The sequence below is a fragment of the Ischnura elegans genome, chromosome 8 (assembly GCF_921293095.1).
Source record: "Ischnura elegans chromosome 8, ioIscEleg1.1, whole genome shotgun sequence".
Classification (NCBI taxonomy): Eukaryota; Metazoa; Arthropoda; class Insecta; order Odonata; family Coenagrionidae; genus Ischnura; species Ischnura elegans.
This window is the reverse complement of record NC_060253.1, coordinates 110,854,210-110,880,152: the sequence shown is the minus strand read 5'-3', so window position 1 is coordinate 110,880,152 and position 25,943 is coordinate 110,854,210. Positions and strand designations below refer to the sequence as shown.

At 39.9% G+C, this 25,943-nt stretch overlaps 2 protein-coding genes and 1 long non-coding RNA gene across 7 annotated transcripts in view; 2 read left to right on the top strand and 1 right to left on the bottom strand.

Annotated features, from left to right (window-relative positions):
* The window catches only part of LOC124164250, a 41,100-nt gene extending 22,883 nt beyond the window's left edge, over positions 1–18,217 (top strand). For both annotated transcript variants that reach the window (XM_046541493.1, XM_046541492.1), the window contains exons 2-5: positions 5,783–6,002; positions 12,355–12,677; positions 14,946–15,139; positions 17,095–18,217. In XM_046541493.1, coding sequence (XP_046397449.1) covers positions 5,798–6,002; positions 12,355–12,677; positions 14,946–15,139; positions 17,095–17,857 — 1,485 coding nt within the window. In that variant the 5' untranslated portion in view covers positions 5,783–5,797 and the 3' untranslated portion in view covers positions 17,858–18,217. The remainder of the gene's footprint in view (positions 1–5,782; positions 6,003–12,354; positions 12,678–14,945; positions 15,140–17,094) is intronic.
* On the top strand, positions 6,689–8,033 carry LOC124164253. Its single transcript, XR_006866002.1, has 3 exons — positions 6,689–6,732; positions 7,646–7,726; positions 7,804–8,033. It is a non-coding gene; the product is annotated as an uncharacterized LOC124164253 (long non-coding RNA).
* The window catches only part of LOC124164252 (protein HEXIM1), a 40,860-nt gene continuing 32,700 nt past the window's right edge, over positions 17,784–25,943 (bottom strand). For all 4 annotated transcript variants that reach the window (XR_006865999.1, XR_006865998.1, XR_006866000.1 and 1 more), the window contains 2 exons: positions 24,940–25,018; positions 17,784–17,872 (listed from right to left, as the gene is read on the bottom strand). The gene's annotated coding sequence lies outside the window, so the exon portion shown is untranslated. The remainder of the gene's footprint in view (positions 17,873–24,939; positions 25,019–25,943) is intronic.

The following is a 25,943-nucleotide window of genomic DNA, read 5'->3' as shown; positions in this document are numbered from 1 at the left end:
TCCATACTTTCCTGAGTCAAGGTCTGAAACACCGACCAAACTGCGGCCTTGCGTCATCTTCGCATTACCGACTTACTGATATCACTTACCAGCCGACGTCCATTCGTACCGCAACCAGCGAGCATTCAAAAAGCATGACATTTTCGCAATATGTCCAGATAAATTCTAACTGCTCAAACCCCACACTAATTTCACAAGGTTCTACGCTATTTTTTCCACCGTCATTGAAGCATGGGAATCTCACATCAAGCGTTCCATACGGATAATAGGGTGGTTTCCTATTATTTTTTTATTGCCTATATCGGAAGATTATTACTCCTGGAGTACGTATTTCACGCTTTTAGATTTTTAAATGACGATATCTATTTTTCGCGATAAATAAAAAGTGAAAATTTTCAAGCGCGCGAAAACGCGACGGGTAAGGATATCTCTCCGTGTGACGTATTTCTGGTTCCCCCTCCCGCCTTGTGAGGTGACCTTGATCGAGGCTCTGAGCGCTGATAGGACGCAGGATGCTAGCGGGTAGCTGAGTACCTTGCTGGCTGGTAGCGCTTGGCTTAAAAAAGGTTTATTAATACCTTATCAAACGAAGAAAACTTTCCGACCTTAGCCAGTTTTAATAGGTGATTATTAAGACATGTTTCCCTGAGCTCTGCGCCTCATGCATGCATTGGTAACCTCAGACGATGTATAACTCCTATCTTCTCCTATAGAAACTAGGTCCCTGTGACGTCACGTGGAGTGGCATCGCATGGGCGCCAATCTGGCCCTTTTCAAATGAGGATAAAAATGGACCATTGCCATTCGTCTAAACCGGTATTTCTAAAACGAAATAATTTGTATATTATGAATACAGTAATGGTGGGTAACAAATCGCAATCAATGCCTTTCGTTTTCTTTGATGAAGGAAACTACCTTATTTATAGCTTGATTATTATATATAAACAGTGCTGCAGTTGGGCCGGTACGGCGTACCCCCTAAAATCCAAACCCGTATTAAGCGTACCGGTTAAACTACCTTCGCGGCCGGATGTATAATACATGTTCAGCTGTTGGAATTTTTGGTGAGTACAGCCTAATTTTTTTCCAACTACAGCACTGTATATACACCAGATTAAAAGGGACTGACGGGGGTCGCCGGTTACATGGTTACTTCGCGTTCTAACTTAGTTAACATAAAAAATAGCAGTTTCGCCGATAGTCAAATAAATATCCGATGCGAAATAAAGAAAACATGTTTCGAGCGAAATACGCTCACTACCGTTCTCCTGTCTGAGTTTGATGACAATTAATTTAATAATAATTTGTTGCGACAGATTTAGGGGGAAGTTTTAGACACATAAAAATTGTGGAAGGAAACGGGTCAGAAAGATTTTAGGAAGACTGTGATGGACACCCTCTGTCGGTGGGTCGGATACCACCCACCATTAATTACGTCACAACCATTTCCGCACCCGATTGAACCCCCAGGGTGCGGGCACCACCAACCACACTTCCATGTATTTAGACTACGGACGACACGAAGCGCAGGATATGTCCTTCCACTGGTATTCCTATAATATGGCACATCTCAACAAATTTTATCATTTAAATAATGTCGAACGGATTATTTGATGTGACAATTCAAATTCATGAGAAATACTTGCGCACCGGGGAAAGTTTTAGTATTATTTTAGGCGGAATTTTAGGAAATAATTACAAGAAAACAAAAAAAAGTTTCTTCGCTTCCGACAGCAGTCTTATGATAGATTTCGAGAAACGCAAACAAATGCATTCGAACGGCTTATCGTGTACATCACTCCTCTTTCATTTCAAACACCGATGAATTAGTAATAGCATCATATCAGACGTGTTTACATGGGCCAATTATTACAAAAATAGTTAATGCATTCTGATGTTCGCGTTTGACGTGCATGTATTGGATAAAATCACATAAAACGCTTTAGGGGCCATCAGTTGAGATTACTTTATAAATATTAGATATAACTATTATTATGTTAATTATTACGTACAAATTTACGATACTAACCATGTATTAGCAACCCAAATAACGTTTTATAAGAAAATATTGATATCAACCCCAAGGGCGGATCCAGGATTTTTTCTGGGGAGGGCGCCAGGGTCCAGCGGCGTAGCCAGGGGGGGGGGGGGTTCGGATCCCCCCGAAATATAAAAACACAATTATTGTCCTTCATAAAAGAAAACAAAATAGTGAAAAATCAGGAATTTTCAAAATGTGTCTGTAACAAATTAAGTGTTTTCGATTATGAAAAGTATTAAAATTAGTTTAAAACCCGTTACTTAGTGCCCAGTTTTTCAAGAATTTTACCCCCTGGTTTTGGACCCCCCCCCCCCCCCCGAACGAAATTCCTGGTTACGCCACTGCCAGGGTCTGACAGGCAAACGAAATTCTCATATTTGGGACTAAACACTACATGCTACAATTTCTCTGCGAAATGAACTCTTAATTTTAATGTAAAAGTAATTAATATGTAAATTTTTATAACTTTTATATTAACATATACAATTTATCAATATTTGTATTAAAAATCTAGTTCATTCTTTAAGCGTCTGTGGGGGCACGTGCATGACACCTAACTAAACCTATGACTATTCATTAGGACATGCACAAAAACAGGCTTACTAATCTTCGATCATGTGAAATTATATAAACTTAGATTTTTGTGGCCGAAGCTACAAATTTAAAACATATTACAATTGATATTCGGATGTTCCATACACTCCATAACATCTTAATCGTTCCACGTATTATTTGTAAAGTGAGCGCCTTGTTAGTATCTGCGCATGAATAAAGTTAACGTGTGTGCGAACGATTCCGAGAAAGCAATGCGATTGCTGGCTCTTGAATGTTTCGCTTTTCGTGGAAGCGCCGCGAGTGACGACATTCCGACGGTCTCTGAGGAAATCCAGAACTGAAATAGCAATGGACGAGGGAAATTCTTCTCTTGGCGTTAATAAGCCGCGCCAATGTTTGCGCGCTACATCATGGTCCAAAAACCAACAGCGTTCATCTTTAATTGAAGCTTAAAAAAATAACCAGAAATTTTATTTTAAGCTGAATAGTTTACATCGCGAAATAAACTTGGCGTGGGCAAAGATATCTCTATGTTTCCCGAAATTTTCGAAATTTTATGAAGATGCCAAGAGTGATAAAACTCTTCTAGCGCGCAAGCAGCGGCTTGGTATGGAATTTCGAGGGGCTGACGTGCAGATTGGATTATCTGCGCCATGGGGAAGAGTAAGGCAGAGGAAGGGTGGAGAGAAACCCGGCGCTGGCATTAGCCTGCTGTTACCGAAAGGCGTTGAGGGGACCACGGCTTAACGTCCCATCCGACGGACGGAGCGCTGTGCCCAAAGTCTGTCGGAGCGCTGTCCATACAACACTCAAGTAGGGACAGGGCAGCATCTGAAATATCTCTGCAACCTGCGGGATTTGAACCCGGGCCCACTCAGTGTGAAGCCAACACTCTAGCCAAAATACCAACCCGATGATCCCCACACAAGCAATAGCGGATTAAGTGGGGGTGGGGCGCCCCCCCGTAATTTCTGGAAAAACTGAAATGATGGCAATCTTCAAGGTGACTCTCCCATGAAAGTTTATATTTTTCCAGCTTAAAAAAGCAATGCCTAAAATAGTTTATGAATATCTAAAAAGCCACTCGTCTACACATATGATTACTTGCACTAGGTAGGTAAGTATGTATGGGTAGATATTTGTCTACTCCGGACGCATTATCGTTGTTTTAATGTATTGCATACAATCAGGGCTGGGCAGTATTTCAAATACAAGAATTTTAAAAGACGAATTTGAAATACATTTGTGATTTGAATTTGGTATTTCCAATACACGACCTGAATGTATCTTGTATTTTGTATTTCACAAATCTAAAATTAAAAAAAAACTATTTGTAAAACACTTTTGAAGCAGCTCTGCAACATTAAGCTTCAGAGATGACTTCGTTATCGTAAGAATCGTTTTCTTCGTGTTTGCAACTTCCATAACGAGCCAAGGCAGGTTATATTTTTTTTAAAGATCTCTTAGTTTCCATACAAATTCATTTTTGAAACGTATTTAAAATGCTATTTCGTAGTTTGTTTTCAAATCCCCAAGTCAAAGGTATTTTGTATTTCAAATACTCCTCGGCCTGTATTTTGACCAGCCCTACATACAACCAGGGCGCCGCGGAAAGTAAGGAGCCTGCCCCAACCCCAAAATAACGACCTTAATCTGCCCATGCTACTGCTTGAGAGTCCTTGAATCATTGAACATTGCACCACCCGAGTTTGCATGCACCCGAGTGTCTCGGGGAAAACTTCACTGCATACACTTCCAAAATCGACTCCTTTATTGTAATACAACCTCTTTCATTCCGCCATATTCTATGACTCGGACCCATTTGACAACACAGTGACATCATGAGCAAATGATGAATGTACAAAAAGATATTTTTAGCTCCTTGATGTCAGAAATAATTTCAAATAAAAACTATTATTTCATAGCTATATGCATTTGATACGTTCAGAGTCACCACGACCATGATTTTAACCGAATTCCCGACATAAAAAACACTCTTCCACGCAACAATCATAATATCCATACAGGGGTGCCGACTTACAAAAAATATTGGGGGGGCCCAAACCAGGGATCTTGCAATGGAAATTTCATAAGTATTGAGTTTTAAGTTTTTTAAGCATTTTAGAAGAGTCATATGATCAATATTAGAACCCTGATAACTCGAATCTCGATATCTGGACACTCCGGGGAAAATCGACAAGCCTGACACATTTTTTTCTCACACCCATAACGAATTTTGGAGGGGGCTCGGGCCCCCTCAGGCCCCATGGAGTCGGTGCCACTGTATCCAAATATCCATAGCGCAGATACAAAAGGACATAATTTCACAGCAATACAATAACTTATTGAGCGTCATACACCTCCCCTGTAGCACTTTCACATGAAATAGAAAGGTAAATTAGCTGAGGAGAAGAAACAGCAACCTAGTCTACATACTTATGTATAAGATAAACAGGCCATCTGTTTTTATTTCAATCATAGCTCAGGAAAATAAAATATTTATCTTATCTAGAATATAAAGCAGCACTGCTCGCTGCTTTGATCATTCATATATATAATCAATTGTGAAAATGAATCTCTGTATAACACTGGATGGATTCCATTCATGGCATATAATACCTATAGAGCGTACAAGTTTGATTACTGTCGTTCCTTAGAGGATCTGGAATATACTGGAATTCGCAAAATGTCTTAAACGAAAAGACGAAGACTGGCTAGAAGACGAGGCTATTCAATTGGTCATATTTGGAGGTATGATGAAATCATTAAAATTACTATTGAATTATCGTTTAATGACAGGTGTATGGGAAGAACGGCAGAGGTGGGCCATAAATGAGGTGCGGAGAGTAAGTGAAGAAGGATGTAACGCAGAATTATTATGTAGGTGTTAAAAGATCGGCCGATTGGAGAACTGATTGTGAGTGGAGGGCTATGACGAAACAATACGTATTAGGATTGATGTCTGTTGATAACGGGGAAATGTACACGCTCAAATGCATTGATTTTGAGCACAAATTTACCGCAACCTGAGGCATTTGAATCGAATAAACAGAGGGCAATTACAAGTTGTTTTCGTGATTGTCGCCGTTCATCCAACGTTGTCGGCTTAAACGTAAAAATCCCTCCCCCGAACTGTGTGCGTACCTATGATGCATTATGTTATCCTCAACTATTCTTTCTCTTCAGATTTACGACTTGACGATGCCGGTGCCGATTGGCGACACGCCATGGAGGGACTCGGAGGAAACACCGCCCAAGGAACCAGACCCTCCGCCCCCAGCGGATTACCAAAGCAAAGGCGATGAGGGGACGAACTCCACGAGTCCAAACGTCAGGGTGTGCTATTTGCGACCCAAGGCGGTTGACGATACGTCTTCCACACGAGATGGTGCTGGTGCTCAATCATGTAAGTGAACCCCGCTAGACGCACAATTAACTTTTACACAAATTACCTCCAGCCATGCGCATTAAACGAAACAGTGGTAAACTGGATACGCGACTTTCTGAGTGATCGTAAACAGAAAGTAGTTCTTGACGGAATTAGCTTTGATTTACCTATTTAAAGTGACATCGGGTGTTCCACAAGGAAGCGTGATCGGACCCCTTTTGTACATTATATGCATTAATGACCTCTGCTCCCGAATTAGTGGTAAAATACGTTTAGGTATTGGCAGACGACGCTGTCATCTATCGCGAAATAAGTGATCACTCCGACTGTGAAATTCTATCATCGGATTTAAACGTTTATTTGTGGAGCCAAGTGCAATCTGAGCAAATGCATGTCGGTGCATTTTTTGCAGAGTTCGTCCAACTACCCAGTAAACACGAATAGCTGCAGCAGCGCTGCACAGGGGTTTCACAGCTGCAAGTTCGTTTCCGTTTCAATGAAGCGCGGTAACAGCGCTTGTGCAGCGCTCTTTCGCAGCGCGCTGGCGAAACATGCAATTGCAGCGCATCAACAGCGCATGCGCAAAGCATGCCTGCAGCACGCTGCTGGAACGCTGCTAATGCGAGTTTGTGCAACAATGCAACAATCCTCCGCTACGCGATTGTTTACCAGGGTGCTTGGGAAGTTTACTGAGTCTATGGCGGCCAACGTTGTGGAACTGTTGATCGTCCTTGGGGATTCTTAATAGGTAAGAATTTATCATCTTCTTTTAAAATGTATAATTTTAGTTAATTTAAATTCAATTCTCCTTGAAATTAGGTAGAATTGGCATTCTAGCATGGTGAATATAAACACATTTTAAGACTTTGTGTTTTTGTTTACATACGTGCCCACACAGCAGAAATACGTCTCGGATACGTCTCTGAGACGTCTCGAATATCGCATGTTACGTCTCAGAGACATTCTGAGAGCTTCAGAGACATCTCTGAGACTTCTCTGAGATGTCACTATGTCCAAAAAAATGGTCTATGAGATGTCTCATGAGACGTCTCAGATAAGTCTCTGAGATGTCTCATAAGAATTTGTACTCTGGTATGCTTAAAAATGTCGGCAAAAAATAACTAAATTCAAATTATACAGTTGTGACCTACTTATCTCGATCATTTTTAGCGATGAATTTTGTGATGGATGACCTTTTGAAAATAAGAAACCCATATTAAATGTCGTGATTTTAATAATCAAAACTGCGCAATTGCACCGAAAAATATATATGTAAGGCATTGATGGCGTTTAAATAAGTTTTTTTAAAAAAATTCCTGAACGGCTCACGATTACATCTCTGAGACATCTCTGAGACATTTGCGATATTCGAGACATTCGAGATCATAGTGAGACGTCTCTGAGAGGTTCGTTGCTATGTGGGTGGTCGTAGTTATGTTCGGAACCATTGGATATAAGCTTTTAAATATTGATTATATAGGTTTCCATTAATAGTGAAATAGGAAATGTGTAACGCATGTCACAGGAAAAGTTCGCAGCTCAAAATTTTTTAGTTAGCCAACCTTTTTAGTAAAATATTAAAAAGATTGTCTAACGAGATGGTCTGACGCGATGATGTATTATGCAGTACACGAGTTAAAATTAATGGACATTTCTCATAGCAGGAAAACAACTAGATCCGCAAGCACCTGGTGGGAAAGAAAGAGAGACTAAGCGGCCGGCAACAGCAGAAGAGTTGCATGGTAATATTTTTATCATGTATTTATTTATATAAGTACTGACATAAAGGTCACTTACCTTTCCACATTTAAAATTTTAGGGTTCATGCAAGCTCAGGAGAAGATATGGGAAAAGAGATACAGGAGATTAGATGGGAAGGTGAGCATGGCTTTAAGCATGCTCACAGAATTAAAGAAAGAGCTAAAGTCCAAGCCTGTAGTGAATGAAGAGAGCATTTCCGTCAACCGGAAATTCCCTCTTAAAACTTTGGATGATGTAGAGGAGCTTGAGAGGGAACTGTCAGAGGATGTATCTCTCCACAATAATTTGGTAAGGCCTCAATCATTTGTGTTTAATTCTTTTATGATAATTTCAACCAGAATTCCATTGATTACATAATATTTTTCTTTACATGTTACTCAAATTGCTCGCATTTGTGGTGATGAGGAGCAGCCCTCAGTATACAAAATTTTATATTTTGTATTCACTGACGAAGCAGCGAAGCACTTCTGCCTCACCGGAAAGTCTGGAGTTGAGGGGATGAAGAAGAAAAAGTTTATGGGAACGAAAATATGCAGTGTCATTATGGGTGAGTGTCTTCGTGTATTATGTCTATCATTAATCAGTACTCTAATGTATACTTAAAACAGAGTAATCATTAATAAAATCATTTATTGCAAACCTGTGTTTTCAATTAATTCTTGCTGCCCCTCACATACTTAAGTAGTACTTGAAGATTGCTATTATCGGCGCAAAAATGGTAGAATGCTGAACGTTAAGCATTTGTATAAATTCTGCCGAAGCTCGACAGTCGTGTCAGATATCGTTCAACTCATTGTTTATTTGACTACAACAATGGATCATTAGTACAACGATATCTGAAACGACCCTGTGGAGCTTCGGCAGAATTTCATACAAATGCCTAAAGTTCAGCGTTCTACCTTTTTTTGCGGCGATAGTATAGTGGCACATTAGGAATGTATTTTCAGCGATTCGGACATGCGTTTGAAGCGATCGTGGCACATTAGCGCAGCGCTCCTGGCATGCTTGTGAAGCGCTTATGACATGCTTGTGCAGCGCTTATGACATGCTTGTGCAGCGCGTATGACATGCTTGTGCAGCGCTTATGACATGCAAAAAAGGGAAGTTTGGGAGTGCTAGACGCGCTGCAGCAGCGCCTTCGCCGCAGCTGCAGCGCTGCCGCGAAGCGCATCTGATGCGCATCTGCAGCATTTTGTGTTTACTGGGTATAATCATATTCATGCTCTGGATGGTATTAATATAAAGGCAACAGGCGAAGTGAACTACCTAGGGGTTACGATAACCTCGAGCCTCTCGTGAGGAACACACATGAGGAATATTTGCGGCATAGCCCTGAAGAAATTAGGGTTCGTCAAGCGTATTGTGGGAAGATTATCGGATGAGAAAGTAAAAGAAAGGAGCTATTTCACACTCGTCCCACCGCATCTTGAATATGCAGCGAGCGTATGGGATCCGGTGCAGAAGGACTTAATCCGCGAACTGAATAAAATGCAAAGGAAGGCTGCGCGGTTCGCCAAAAACTGCTACGGGCGAACAGACAGCGTTACCCAGATGTTAAGAGAATTAGGCTGGGAGCCGCTGGAGACTCGGAGGCTGCGCGCTAGGCTTAGATTGCTTGAACAATTGAGAGTGGATATCTTTAAGAGCGACACGGAGAACATAATAATTATTAGAGCCCCCACTATATTTCCAGGTCCGAAAGAAGCGATAAATTAAGAGAGATATTTTGCCGAACCGATAGATTCGTTTTTCCCCCGAACCATAAAGGACTTTAATAAAAGCCATTCGTAATTTCGTTAGAGCATTTCCTTTTTATGAGCAAATGGCTGGTGTCCTAACACCCCTGCCACACGCCTTTTACCCGGCTTGCGGGATAGTATTTAGATGAATTTATTGACCAATAAATTGGATATATTGGACCACAATATCGGGCAGAATATCGGGACATATGCTCTGTGTCAGTGGCAGATCCAGGATGGGGAAAAGAGGGGGCTAGGCGAGGGGCCTGTGGTGTAACTTCCCAGCAGTAGTGGAGGTCCGAACAAAATTACTATTTAATCCAGGGTAAATTGGATACCCAGGGAGGAGGGGTCTTAGTCCTTCTCTGAAGCCGCCACTGCTCTGTGCGTAAATTTCACAAATTATGATACATGGGGCAGCCGCTTCCTTGGGGCAAACATTAAAGGACAGAACCAAGTTGAGAAATTAACCTAGTTTTCTCTAGCTCATCGAGATGAAAAGCCAGTTGAATGGGCCACGAATCGTTGGCAATAGCTCAATACTCGCGTGAATATTTTTTAAACACCAGAAACCGATTTTATGCGCTCACCTCTTCATTAAAAAAAATACTGCGCACGTTCCCTCGCCTCTCTTATCACTGCTGAAATTATAAACACAATTTCGCACGCACGGAAGAAATATTAATGAAATTATGTCTACTCTCAGAATACCAAAAATATGTTCATGATTTCATAATGATTGTTTACCTAGCAGTGGCGCCGACTCCATGGGGCCTGAGGGGGCCCGAGCCCCCTCAAAGATTCGTTTGGGGGGGCCGAGCCCCCTCAATAATTCAAGAAAATAATTAAGTTATATTATGCTTTGTGAAATCACAAAAATATATCAGTAATTTTTTTCCCATGCTTGACGATAGTTACCTTTTCAAAAACATTCAGTAATGAGTTTAAACGAATAATTAATACGGTAGAAGGCAGGTTAGCTGAAAACAAGTGGTGTGAATCATGATAGTGTTTCGGTGCTGCGACAAACTTTGAATTTAACCTCTTCCCGGAGCAAGACCTCCGATATGGGCCCCCCCAATATTTTTTACAAGTCGGCGCCCCTGTTACCTAGTATTTGTAACATAACGAGGTTCATGCGTGCACATTTATGCAATGTTTCGGATAAATGGGGCAGCCGGTCAGTCAACGCAAAATCTACTCGTCCCAATGTGTTCCATTAACATGAGTGGAGGCTATTTGACACAAACAGCCTTGCCAATTAAAAAATGCAGCCCCCAAGTCCATGTCAATTAAGATGTACCATGACCCACAGGCATGAAAAGATTGCAGATTCCTGATGCGAGTGAAAAAAAATACACTCATACTTGTGTATCATTTCCCCAGTGGTACGCAAAAAGAGCGGAGAGTGCGTATGTGGCGCTAAGGAGGCACGCAGCCAGATGCCGACATATTTGATTTCTGGGGTATGCGGGTTGCCTACACTGATATTTTTGCCGTCATATCGCACGCATCGGAATACCATGCATTCAATTAAATCAGCTATACATACATTTCACAGGAATAATGGTGAAATTAAATTTCATATTCTGTTATGGGCATAAATCATGAAAAGTAACTTTACCGAAAAAATGGAGTGCCAGAGGATAGATGTCCCTATGCTAGTGGTTTCCCCAGCAGAGGTATCACGAATAGTCGCCAAAAATAAATTTGGGGGGACTTAAGCCCCCAAAGCAACCTGCCTGGCGCAGATAACACAATTGAAACAGACTTCTAGGAGGGGAGACAGGAGTGATGACAATTTATTTCGGGAGAGGGCGGTATGAAATATGCGACTAAAATATCAGAAATGCATTGCATGCTCTAGCCGTCTACCTCTAACTTGAGTTAATATGTATACTTTGGCATTTTGGAAATTAATGTAACTTTGTGTTTTTAATCCTGAATACAAATTTTTATATATTTATTTAAGGGGGGGGGGGGGCGCGCGCCCCCCCCCCCCCTTGCGGGTCCGCTTGTATTGCCGAACATTGCAAAACCACAATTGTAACTTTTTATATCATAAGATGGCATTGTCTTTTACATGTTTATAATCACTTTAGATAAAATTTTCATATACTTTGCCTGTGACTTGATCATCTTTTATTACGATAAAAGTAAAGACAACTCAAGATATGTTGCGCCCCCCCCTTGAGTTTTTTCTGTATCCGCCACTGGACAATAGGGTAAGTAAGTACATCTAAATGGGAATTGGGTTAGTGCGGTGACTGGTGTTGGCTTCTCACCTCGTTGGCTCGGGTTCAAATCCCGACAGTGGCAGAGAATTTTCAGAGACCTGCTTGAGTGTTGTGTGGAGGCCATTTCAAGCATAACACTCCGTCCGTCGGATGAGACGCTAAGCCGTGGTCCCCTTTGTGACTTTCGTTAAGAGCAGGCTAATGCTGACGCCGGGTTTCTCTCCACACTTCCTTCCATAACCTTCCCTCATGGCGCAAATGACCTCAGCTGTCGGTCGCCTCCTCCAAATGTCATATGGTAAGTACATCTAACACAAAAGTAAGAACTCCACTCATAAGCAATTCACGTTACTCCCTCTCTGAATGACCGAAGTAAGAAAGACCATTGGAATAAAGTTTTTCAGGGATATTTTCATGGCATATTGTTGTACCTGTTGTCATCATTTGACTAACTTGCAAATATGGCTGAACTAATGTCAATTACATAATTTAGTATCTATGTAGTAGTGTGTGTGTGTTACATATGTAATGCTAGTATGCTTTGTAATTTTCTCTCCATTTCTTGACCTTCCTTTATGTCTATATGTATTCCAACAGGCACACAGAAGTTGTATATTTATTTTATTATCTAAGGTGAAGAGGAGCCGTCGCCTCAGGAGTCTCCTCAGAAGTTGGCCACCACAGGTTCGTACGGCATGAGCATCAGCCGCAGTGCCTGGGACCCCTACCCATGGGTGTGTGGCATCTCGCCAGGGGGGGCCGCTGATAGGGCCGGCCTCAGACGTGGGGACTGCCTCCTGCGGGTGGGCGCCCTCTCGCTGCTCGGCCTCCACGTGTCGGAGGTTGCAGCGGCCCTCAGGGCGGATGGAGGGGCAGAGGGCCTGCGTCTTGAGGTGTGGAATGCCGAGGGTGATGAGACGGAGGAAGCTGCTGGAGGAGTGGGCCCTGGAGGAAGGGTACGCAACCAACTCATGCCATGAGCGCCACACTGCCTGGGGTTAGCCTCATTTGATGGTTGCCAACAAGATTCAACCACTCCCTTTTTTTCATTATCAACACAGTTTATTTGTAATTTGTAACATGCAGAAAATGCTTCAGGTAAAAAAATTACGCTATCCCTGATACAATATGTACGAGGTGCGCCCGAAAAGTATTCAAACCACGTTCATAACTTTGCCCCAGAGTGCTTGAGCTGCCTATTAGATGTATGAATGTTACCAGTAGTCCCTTACCACCTCCCTGAACGCCATAGTTATCGGTTTGACACCATGCGCAGCATGTGCTTATGTCCAACATGTTTCTCCTGTTCGTTGCATTTGTTTATTGTTGAAAATGGCAGAAGGAACAGATCAACGAATTTGCATCAAGTTTTCCTTCAATCTCGGCAAGAGTTGTACGGAGACATTGGAAATTATGCAGAAGGATTTTAGGGACAAAAGTGTTTATTTATTCTAATTTCCCCGTAAAGAGCTCATCTGAGACCTTTACAACAGGCAACCAAAAATCAACAAAGAAGGACATTCACGAACGCCTATGCCTCTGATAGGTGCAACTTACCCAGGCAGGACACAAACCTGCGACCTTCTGTTTGGGAGGCGACTACTTTGCCCTGCCCCCACCGAGGCCAGCAAGTATGGACATAACACAGGTGAAGGTGAGGTAAAGGTGGTTGAAAAATGGCTGCACATCTGTTAATAATTACCCTCGATCTGGCCAACCTTGACATGACCGAGGAAGCCATGTCAAGTCAACCCTGTTTTTTTTCAATTGAGAGGGTTGATTGTTTGAGGCGTAACTTGGTGAAAGCGATTCATTTTTAAAAATAAAAAAAGATGTTGTGCGCTACAAATTTGCTCCAAGACGTCAGACAACCAACAGTGAACATTAAGTTTAAGTTCTGTATAAAGATTGCATGATGCTGTGAAAAGAAAACGACTGCCTTGCTCGTCAAGCTATGACTGGCTTCTTCACCACGGTAACGCACCAGCACATTCACCGCACTTTGTGCAGCAACTTTTGGCAAAATAGAGGATTGCACAGCTTTGCAAGCCTCCGTACAGTCCTGACAAAGCTACCTGGGACTTTTGGATGTTACAAAATTGAAAATTGCACTCAAAGGAAAGCGGTTCAACAACATCAAGATGCTTCAGAGTAAGACGATACGCGAGCTTAAGGCCATTCCAAAGACTGTGTTTGAGGACTGCTTTAAGACATGGAAGAACCACTGGGAGTGTGTGGTTCAATCGAATGGGGACTACATTGAAGGATGCCACAGCCCAGATGACGAAGAACAGCACCAAAGCACAGATATAAACGCAGGTCGGATACTTTTCGGACACACCTCGTATGTACACACTGTGGTGGAGAGAAGGTAGCACTGATTGAGAGAAATGGTTGCTACCAAACTATTGGTAGTTCAGCCAATCAGTCATGGCATTTTATACACATGACGTTTATTTTTATGGGATCAAATAAAAAAATGAGATTCAATTAGGCAAAAGCTTCTGCTCTAATTTCATTAAATTACCAAAAAACAATCCCTCTAAAATATCCACCCACAATTTTGAACCCTTAAAAATTTCAATTCCTTTTAATATGTGCACATTTGGCATTTTTCAGAAAAAATATGTAGTAGGACTGAGTTAGACAAAGAATTTGCATATCTAGAACTGAAGTAACAAGCTCCATAGAACAGGATAACTTCAGTCAACTTCAAAAAGCACAGGAATATGTTAATTTCCAGAGAAATAGTCCTGTATAAACTACAAGAGAAACCAAAGGCTCTAAAGCCCGTGTGACACAGTGCAATTTATTGATTAATAAGTTAGTAGATTATTAATTACAATATGGAGATATATGTATATGCCGTATGACAGGCACCAACTAAGGGACTAATATCCAACTTCATAATTCACACCTACTCCAACTAAGTTAGCGTTATTGTCTCCTTCCATTGATGCTCTGTGCAAATCCAATATCAATGGATGTGTTACCAAGGGTTTCCTGTATTTGCCCCCCAGTGTACGACACAGCTAATTTCTGATTGGGATTTGCATTGCAGAAAAAAATTGATGCATGTCAGGCGGATGAAAATCCAATATCCAATGGATTGGCCAATGAACTGTAGTGTGAGTAACTGGCCTAAGACAGGGGTAACAAGGAAAGCAATAATAACAGGAAAATATATGAGAGGATGATATTTTATTTCTTTCTTTTCCATCTAGAGGAAATCTGGTTTGAGAGGTCCGCTGCCCTCAGCACTGCAGCGTCTCTCATCCTGCCTCTCAACAATCGTGGCTGCTCTCGAGTGCCCAGTGTGCCTGGAATGCCCCCTCCCCCCACCAGCCCAGCAATGTCCAAACGGCCACCTCCTGTGCTTACGGTGTCGTCTCCGCTCTTGCCGCTGCCCAATCTGCAGGTGAGAGGAAGAGAAAAATCAGGCCTCATTTCAAACCATGTATGCAATTTCATCACTCACATGGGATGCATTTTTTCTTCTAGTAAGCTCTTACACCTGACAAAAGTTGCAATTTCATGACAACTAAAACCTTGGATTTCTTTTCTCATATCAATAACTAGTCGGAAAATTTTTTCCTCTATTAAGCTTCTCAGTTTCAGCTAAAAACAAAAATATTCATTTGGCCAGAGTCACAGTAAGGAAAATTGACGTTGATTACAATTTTCACTCAGAAATAGTCATGGTACCTCACATTTTCCAATCTATTCTTTCACTTTTTTCTAGCAACCCCTCAGAAGCATTTCAACCTTAAGATGATTCCTGGCACTGGTACTTTACTCAGCATTTTACATTGAAAAGGCACTAACATCATTTTCTACCGCAACATATACATAGTAAACTCAATGCATATGTTTTCAAATAGAACCTCATATTCCAGACAAAATGCATCCCTGCAAGATTTTTCTTTGAGCAAATATTTTGCAAAAAAATTTAAGAAATGTTTTCAAAAATAAACTAAACGAGAATTTATCAAGGCAAACATTTATAAAAGAATGGATGGCTAATGTATAATTGAGCTTTTCAATGAAAGGAGTTCTAGCAAAGGCCAATTAAAAATATGTTCTTATAACAAAAACCTGCTCAAGGACAAACTTAATTGATACTTACATTAAGGGCCATTATAATAAATAATAGAAAATTGAGTTGCATAGAGATATGTATTTATAACTTAAGACCACAAGAATAAATGTCGATGAAGCAATATGTATTTCTCTAGATTGTAGTTATCAGAAAGAGTTCAGGCATATTATTCACAACTGAAAAAAAGGTTAAAAGTTACAAAATATCGCACAATTCTCAACACCTGATATGCAGTATTTTTACCATGAAATACAAATGCTTTTTAATCATAGATATAAGAACAAATAAATAAACATCTAAAATAGAGTGCTAAAGCTTTGATATCACCAAGTTTTCACTAATGAAACAAATAATGTTCTATCTCAATAATGTTCAAAAATCAATCATGAATTAGATGAAGTTAAAAAAAAACTAGGATTTCATACCATTCTAATTAAAAATGCTCCCTTGCTCTTCCATATGCCAAATATCATACGCTATAATTACTTGATTAGAGGGCCTAGTAGCATGGGGGTGAACCTTCCTAAACCTGCTCTGTTAAAATTCGTCTGCCTTATTATCACCTCTGTGAGGATTGTCCTCCAGACACAGACAGTCACTGCATTGCATGCATTCCGCATTCAACGGGAAAATGCTTATTTTTCCTATTTATTTTCTATTTTCACAAGTTTCTATTACCACATAATTCTCTATTATTTGCCTGTTAGGTACTGCAGAACTTTCAACAACTACTCCCATACCCACGTTGCTTTACACCTTCCATTACCCAGGTGGGTATATTGACCAATCCCAATTTTTCATGGCTCCCTGCCAAAAAAATGAATTATAAATTAAAAAATACATACTACAATTTATTAATATTAGTAGGTACAATTAATCAATTATTCACTAATTGGTGAACTTAACCGGATTATACTGCAACGTTTATGCCTATGCTTGAATGCGCAGCTGAGCCACTAACTGGTCAATACTCAACTAATCACAGTGACACACATAAAAGTAAAGGGAACAATTTGGAGTTCTTATGGCTTTTGCTCGAGTTCATAACGTACACATGCATTATAACAACAGAGTTTCTTAGAGTGCATTTCCCCTCTTGTCATAGGTTCCACAATAACCGATGATTTTCAGGATGACACCCCTACTCAATTACAAGTTGGAAAAAAAGGCTTATGCATTGACCATATCGAGTCATTGATACCTATGTATGTAGGGGGAGACTACATACAAACACTGTAATTGCATAATAATTTTTCTTTCCTTTTAACATACAGGATAAATCTAGCCCCAATGGCAGCCACAGCCCATGGGCATCCGTTGCCTCCGAATGTTGGAAGAGGACGCTGCCTCCTTGCTGATGAAATACACTCAATCCTTGACTCAGAGTTGGGCATTGGTGACAGCGGAGGGATACGGGCCACCAAGCGACCACCTCCCATGCCGTCAGCCAGGCCAGAGGGGCACCGGCGCCAAAACACTGCCATATCGACAGCAAACAGATTGCTGGCCCGGATAGGGCTCGGAGGCAAGGCAGTGTCCATGGGCGACCTCCCAAGGGGTACAACAGATGGAGGAAACAACGAGCCAGATCACCGACAACACCAGTCTTCCCCCCTCACCTCACGAATCCTCGGACGTTTGACAAACGGCAAATCACACTCGTTGGAGAACCTCTCCGTGAATACAGCCCCACCTCAAAAGTTGTCGCCATCGTGTGAAAACCTTCCTAATGAGCCACTGTCCTCCCCGACCACAGAACGACGTCTAAGCAAAGTTGAAATGGAAAAAGCATGCTCTTTGGAAAACCTGGTGGACAACATCACACCTTCGCATGCACCACAGAACATGAACAAAGAGAACGGAAGCCACGGCCCTCACCTAGCAAATAGACTCGTGACACGCCTGTCGGGGAAGTCCTTCTCCCTTGAAAATATATCTCGTTCTTCTGTGCCACAGCATGGAGACGAGAGCGACACCGTCAATCTGATTGCAGTGCCAAGGACCTTAGACCGTGATACCAATGGAATCGGTCTGTGAGAATTTTGAAGAATCCTAATGAAGACAAGGAGAAAAACTCTATATTAGAGTGACATTTTTTATAGAATAATTTTATGACCGAGTTTAAATGTAGATTGCCATAATTATGAAGCAATTGACATTTTTGTATGTAAAAAATAACCAAGATTTCTTTCTACTCTCATTGGGCATTGTAAAAAATAAACTAATATGTGATAAATTGAGCAAGTTAATTTTTGGAGTGATGATGCAAGTTACACCACATCAACTTATTAAGAAGCCTGTGAGCATTGTTACGCGTTATAAACAATTTCCTCAGCCATTGTACTTTCCTACTTATGTTAGTGCATTGATACACTAAAATAAATGCATCAATAATCAGTGACTTTTATTAACATTTTTCACACTCTAAACCTCAGTTGACAATGCTATATCTTTTGATAAATATATACATAAATATCATTATGCATTCACCATAAGGAGTAATTGGTACCAATGTATGTAGGGACAGTATAAAATAAGACTAGGGATACATCTAGTTGAGCTTACTTTCCACAAAAATTCTAGTTATTACAGAAGAATTGATAACAATAGATAAACATGCAAAAAAACAAAATACAAACAGATTTTCACGCATTACATAATCAATAACAATAAAAAATGAACAGAATTTTAATATTCCATCAAAATGAAGATCAAATAGCCCATGATCCAACCACTAATATTAAAGGGCTAAGGATAACAACTTCTAATTTTTAAATTAAATATTTAGGTTTCTAACACGCAGTTCAATAAAATAAAATTTAGAACAATTATAAGAGTTCCGATGTTTCCAAGATCATTCCTACAAAATAAATCACTTCATTTACCAAATGAGCTCATTGGTTTGAACTCTGATTCATCTGAAAACAGAAAGTGAGCTGACTCAGCACGTTGCATTTACCAACATGGATTAAGCACATTGACTTTCACTAACTGATTCTGCCATCCTGCTGTTTGACTTCCTATCTTATGTTTACATTTCGTAGAATGTCTCTTTATCAAGAGTGGTAATTCTAGTTTCTGAATATTGAATTACAGATGATAGCAAAAATGTTTGATCAACATAGCCAGATACTGCTAATGGAAAATTTAAACCAATAGAAGCTACTAGAGATTAATTTCCCCTTTCAGTGAAGTGAGAATCATTTCTATTTAAGTACCAAAATTGAACTTGGTAATCTTGGCACTTTGTACCAGAAACTGTTAACATTCTACTCTCCTTAAAGTGATCCCTATGGATTAGAAATTTAGAATTGATTTCTGATTAATCGCCTTTCAATTTGTTTTAAAAAATCCAATTTCTATAAATTGGATTTTTTACTCAAATTAATTGAAATATCATAATCATAATACGATGCAAGATGTGCAATTTCCTATCAAAATCCTTGCAAAAGTTAAAGGTTTTAAACAGAGACTCATCCGAGAAGCTGTTGAAATATTCAAAGAAGAAAATAACTATTTCAACAGGGACACCGGCATTAAAATTAGCCGGACTTGGCAACCCGTAGTGAGGAAAAACAAGCAGCAACCCACTCCCCCAACCTCCCGCTCCCCTCCCCCCACCACCTGACGCAGATATCTGTATGAAAGATTTTAAATTCTCATCTCTTCATAATCCCTTGAAAAAACGACCAGCATCGGTCGGGAAACGTAGGGGCCACCCAAAGAATTGACGCGGCGACATAGTCCAAAAGTTTTTAATCATAATGGAAGGTAGGTGTTGATTTCTTATGACTCAGTTAACATCCACATTTTGACCACATGATATGCAATGGAATATGCAGTATTTTGCACTGAACGACTTTTTATGAGTACATATTACATGATTTTTTTCCTAACTATCTAGATGGGCAGTAAATACTAGAATCCATCGGCAGGAGGGCTCATTTTTTTAGCCTCACTCAGAAATTCCTACCTTCGCATTCTCGTAATGACCAAAGAAATCCCACACTCCACAGTATCTCCCTTCATAGCCCGTATTTGTTTACTTATGGCACACAAGTACTATGTGCGACGAACAACTACCAAATTTTATAGATTTAACATTTAGAATAACAATAATATTGATTTTGCTGAAGTTCAATTGGTTATAAACTGAGCAGCCAGCAGTAGGATATGTGACAGAAGTACATAGTAAGTGGACTGTAAAACTATTTGAAAAATGGTTACGGAGGCTTCCGCAGTGATTAACTTGATGATTATTTTTTCAGGTTAATGCAGCTACGATGATGCATTTACCCAAAAAAAAAACAAAATTTTGTGGAAGTAACAAAGGGTATTTCATTAATAATATGGAGCCCTTCCATCACGTAAAAGCTTCAAGTTTCGATTTAATTGTAGTTCCTATTTATTTATTTTTCCTTAAAACAGTTTTTTTACAAGCTAAAATACAAAACAGATTCAACATGAATCATGATGATAGAAGAGAGCACAAACGTTTGTAATTTTCTATCATCATGATTGAAAAATTAAACTCGACTCTATTGTTTATACGCAATGAAGAAATTGTACTGAATGTAAGCTAGGTAAATTAGGAGATAATTTCTTACAATTTTATAAATATCTTGCATCAGCATTTTATTTATGGAGTCTGGCTCAATTGACAATGGGAGCAAGTTTATAGACATTAATTTTCACTCACAGCATCTTCTTTTTTTTTTATTTGAATTTGACAAGTAAAACAATACCATTTACCCTTGTCCTCAAGAATTATTGTCTCCTCATCTATTCTGAAAATTTCATTCATAAATGAAGTTAAGTTCATTGTGACTATTTCTTTTTCTGGAATTCATTCTTCATTTTTTTGCATTGCATAACAATATTTTGCTATGCCTCCTACAAACTTCTTCAGGCAAATCAGATAGTTTACAGAAATAGTGAAAATACTAAAAAACCATAAAGAAGGTTATATACTGGGTCGAACAATTTTACACTGACTTTTTCAAATGTTAAAATTCAAGCATTGATAGGGTACACTCCTGAGTACAGGGCAATGAGCAAAGAAACGACAAATCAGATAACCCAACCAAGCTAGCGCGTGGGCTGGTGGGATATTGTAATGCACGTTAAACAAACGTGAAATGAATCTCGAAAAAAAAAGAAAGAGTCAAGAGTGTATCCACGGAAACCTATGAGTTAAGCATTGTACAATTAGCTCATCTATTTGTGATGTTGGCAGGGGTAAGGGAAATGCTGATGTTGCTGGATCAAAATCACTATCCACATCCATTTCTTCCTCAGGCTAATTATCATCTTCACTGTTTGCCACACTCTTCCTTTTGGGCACAGAAAATAAATAAACCTCAACATTGTGCAATTTCCTCAGATGACTAACCAAAGTACTAGTCGAGCCACAGTAAGTCAACTTCTGATGACACTTTGGGTGCATAGCGAAGGTGCTATTACTATTTTTTTGCTGGCTAAAATATTGACAAACAGCACCTGGGAGAGGCACGGCAGGAGTAAGGAGTGGCACACCACTCTCTGATCGGCACGATACTGACGCAGCAGATATAGCATGATGACGAAACAACACATACCTATAATAGCCAACATGCGCAGCCTACAGCACAGTCCAACTAAAAACTCATGGCCCATGCATAGAAGTCGACATTCAGACTTTGGGTATCTACTTTGAAGAAGGTGGGTACTCTGGAGTGATATACATATTGGGAAACCGTTTATGAAAAAGGCACACTGTCCATGCATATCATCATTTCATATCTTCGTCTCGCGGTCGACTATGTATTACTTCAGAGTGCCGGCTCCTGCCCGAAAGACCAGAATTGTGATAAAAATGCACAGCCCTTCAGAGGGAAACTCCACCCTGCCAGTGTCCAAAGTACCTACTTTGCCTCCCTCCAAAATACCCAACCAGTGATGCAGAGTGAAATAGAGGGAGAGGCATGGAATAAAACGAGATGGCAAAATTTAAATGCAGCAGCAAGCTAGGAGTCAAAAATCGATTGGCTGGAATTGATTTTTATTGATTTTTCTAAACCAAAAGTTGACTTCAATTAAATAAAAAATTGGAGCTATAGAGTCGACTTTCGATTAAAATCAAAATCCATTTCCTAATTCCTAGTGATCTCTATCTTTACAAACAACTAAGACAGTATTGCTGCACTGCGCATCTCTTTGCTTAGAATTCAACCACATTCTCGTTTGTCTCTTCCCCTTTGGGATGGTCACCCAACTCTATTTGGTCATTTTGAGGAGATATTGATACATAGGACAACAATTCATCCTTTCTGGTGTCCAAGCAGTGACGTCTTACTTCCATCAGCCTTTCTTTCTGGGTAGCCATAAAAAAATCATGTCTCCCAGCTTGTAGCAAAATGCAAGCAGCCTAATCTGATGCAAGGAAACTGATCAGTGAAAACAGCTCACATGGTAATTTCGACCGCAATGTTTACGGGGCAAAAGTTTTAAAGGTGATTTGCAGGCATTGCATAAAAATATTTGAAAAAACAACTTCACAGTGCTAATTAAAGTAGTTTTAAGCTTTAAAATTAATTTAACTTTTTGATGCACATTCTTCAAATACAAATTCTGTGCCCTTGATATATTGTAGGGAGAGAATTTTTTCGTTTTCATGTACTGAAAATTTGAACCTAAGCTCCATAGGTCTAGATTCTTTTAATAAAGTCTTAAAAAGTTGACAACAGATATACTAACAGAAAAATATTGCAACTTTATTTTTCAGCTCCATCACAATCAACAATACAGTGGAACCCCGATCTATCGTTCCCGCATTGATCGTTTTCCCGCATTCATTGTTCACCGTTCCTGGTCCCAAATAAAGTTCCATAAAGGCATTATAATTTTTTCCCGCATCCATCTTTCTCCGAAGTATCGTTTTCCCGCATTGATCGTTTGAAGATCGCGGTCCCGTCGTATAATTTCCCTGCATCCATCATTTGACGAAAATAAGACGAAGTGTTTACAACGTGTTGTTTTTGGCTAATAAAGACAGACACCCCCGGAGATATAATTACTATGGGGAGAAGCTGAGTGCCGTGAGTGAGACTTATAGTATAACTCGTAAATTGATTACTGATAATAACCTTATACATATTATGATTAAAAACTTTTGGGCTATGTCGCCGCGTCAATTAAGGGGACGACTGACGTAATAGGAAATATCCTACGAAAATTCCAGATAAGGACAATCTTCTCGCCTCACACCCAGATAAAGCATCTCCTAAACACCATCAAGGATAGAACTCCACTACAAGTGGAAGGGGTTTACCAAATTCCTTGCCAGACCTGCGGGAAGAACTACATCAGCGAAACAGGCAGGTGGGTCAAAACACGCCTAGAAGAGTACGCTAGAGCGATTCGACTGGGGCAATCAACAAAGTCCACGGTAGCCGAACACGCAGCGCTTGGCCACATCATCGACCTCGAGGAAGTCAAAATCCTCGCCAAAGTTAAAGGTTTAAAACAGAGACTCGCCACAGAAGCCATTGAAATATCCAAAGAAGATAAGAATAATTTCAACAGAGTCACCAGCATTAAAGTTAGCCGTACTTGGCAACCAGTAATAAGAAAAAACAAGTAGCAACCCACTCCCCCAACCTCCGGCTCCCCTCCCCCCACCACCTGACGCAGATACCTCGGATAACAGATCATTAATTCCCATCTCTTCACAATCCCTTGAGAAAGCGACCAGCATCGGTCAGGAAACGTTGGGGCCGCTCAAGACTTGACGCGGCGACATAGCCCAAAAGTTTTTAATCATAATATAAGGTTATTATCAGTAATCAATTTATGAGTTATACTATAAGTCTCACTTGTAAGAGTTACTGAGGAACAAAATATCATCTCAAGATATTTTGTTTCTCCCTGGTAACAATCAGAATTCATCTACTCATCTGGCGCTACGATAATTAGAAAACAATGTGTAAGTTGCCTTCTCTTTAGAACAAAAAAATTCATGGCACAGTCATATGTTTATGCTTCACCCTCTGCAGTATGTTCTGCGTAAGACGTACGCGATAGCATCAGTTCCGAACTTCACCTCGCACGAGTGGTTCCGTACTTTCCAGGGTGGTTTGACTTCAAACTAGCGAGTGTTTTTCGTGTGGGTTTAATAAAGTAAGGTTTCATTTTTTTGTTTTATTTTTATCTGTCTTCGGACCATCGCCCTTATGAAAAAACAAGTGAGTACTCTAAAAGAGGGACTGAAAATAATCGAATATGAAGAAAAGCATCCGGGATAGAAGCACGTGAATATTGGAGAACACCTCGGGCTGTCTGCTAGCATATGACGGCATGGGTACAGGTAGAGTGAGCTACCAGGTGAAAACAAGAAGTGGGATGAAGCCGAGGCTCAGGTTGATTTAACGCAATTTGCTGCTGAGATTAACGCAAAAATATTCACGATTTACACATGGCCTAAATTTTATATATTTATTAGACAGGAGCATTACAAATAATTGACTATTTTTGGCCTACATGATCCATCACACAACCAATCACTTCGCCGGCAAAAGCGGTTGTTTTAGGCACAAAATTCACATTGCTCTCGTGAGTACGTGTACTGGAAATGGCGTTTGATGGATTTTTACATCAGAGAGAAATCCATAATAGCAGGGTAAATGCCGAGTGGAGAGCAAACATTTTTAGTGAGGTGGCGTGTTCCTTTAGGATTTGAAAGAGATATTATTCGAATCAACTGCATGACCTAAGTGTCTCTATAAAGTGCTAGTATTCCTGTAATTGGCTAAAATCTTCTTTGAATCCTTAAACAAGTATCATAATTACGCACCAAAATCCTTAGTTTCCCGGGACATAGGCAAACTATCCAAACATTGCCGCATCGATCGTTTTCCCGCATTCATCGTTTTTTTCGCCCATCCCCCTGAAAAACGATAGATCGAGGTTCCACTGTATTTAAAAAAAAAATGAGTTGAAAGAGTGGACTGAAAAGAGGAGAATAATCTCTGAGGGGAATTAATAAGAAGATTCGATGAGATTTTGTGCCAATTGGCCCAGCTTTAGCAGGACTTGACACACATCATCAGAATCATCATCAATTCACTCATTCATGCACTTACTATGGTATGAAGTTCAAGTCTCCGAGTAAGGGCATTCCAGCAATCGACTATCAGGCAAGGAAGTGAAGACACAATGTGCCTGCAAAGAAAAAATAATTTGTACATCAAAACGTGAAAAATTCATTTCACATTTTAAAATAAATTTACAAATTATTCTACCCTAAATACAAACTTATGATGGATCACTAGTAGAAAGAGCAGAAAAGAATTATCCACAGTGATACCACATTTGTGTACATCAAAAAAGTAAATGAGAAATGAAATTTTGTATGTAAGTATTAATAATCATTATAGTAATCATAAATATTACAAAGCGGTGCAATAACCATCTAAGGCAAGGAAGGGATCCACCTTGTATGGAATCAGGCAGAATGTGTACATATATTTCCCTAGCACTTGTTTGCAGCTGTATTTTAAGTCACAACATGCATAATCAATAACATCACTAACTGCTGAGGGACTTCGAAAAATTTTGTGTAAAATGAACAATATCAAATATTGCTCCACAATCAAAGGATCACTAATTCCCAAGCAAAGGAATAAATAAATTCCACTTCTTAAGCCTCAGATGCCTTCACATGGAGGAACTGCGACATTTTAGCCACAGAAATGGTGTTGAAATACTAATCGCGATGAAGACAATAAGCTTGATATCATCAAAAGACTAAGAAAATAAGTAATGGAGGAAGCACACTATAATTCACTGATTATCAAAAAAAGGATCACAAATTCTGTGACTGAAAAGAATTTCGTAAATGTTATGGTATGACTTAAAATTAATTCAAATTGAGCAACATGGAGAACCATTTTCAGGATCACACGTGAATCAATGTTACTGAGGATGAAACCTACTTGATTTCAAAATATGGAATAACAAAACATTGATAAATGAAGAATGGATAAAATAACCCCAGAGCAATGCATTTATACAGATAAAGCAAGCTCCGTGGCTGAAATGCTGCCCTAAGTACGGAAATGGTTCCATCCACTCATTCACAGATGCA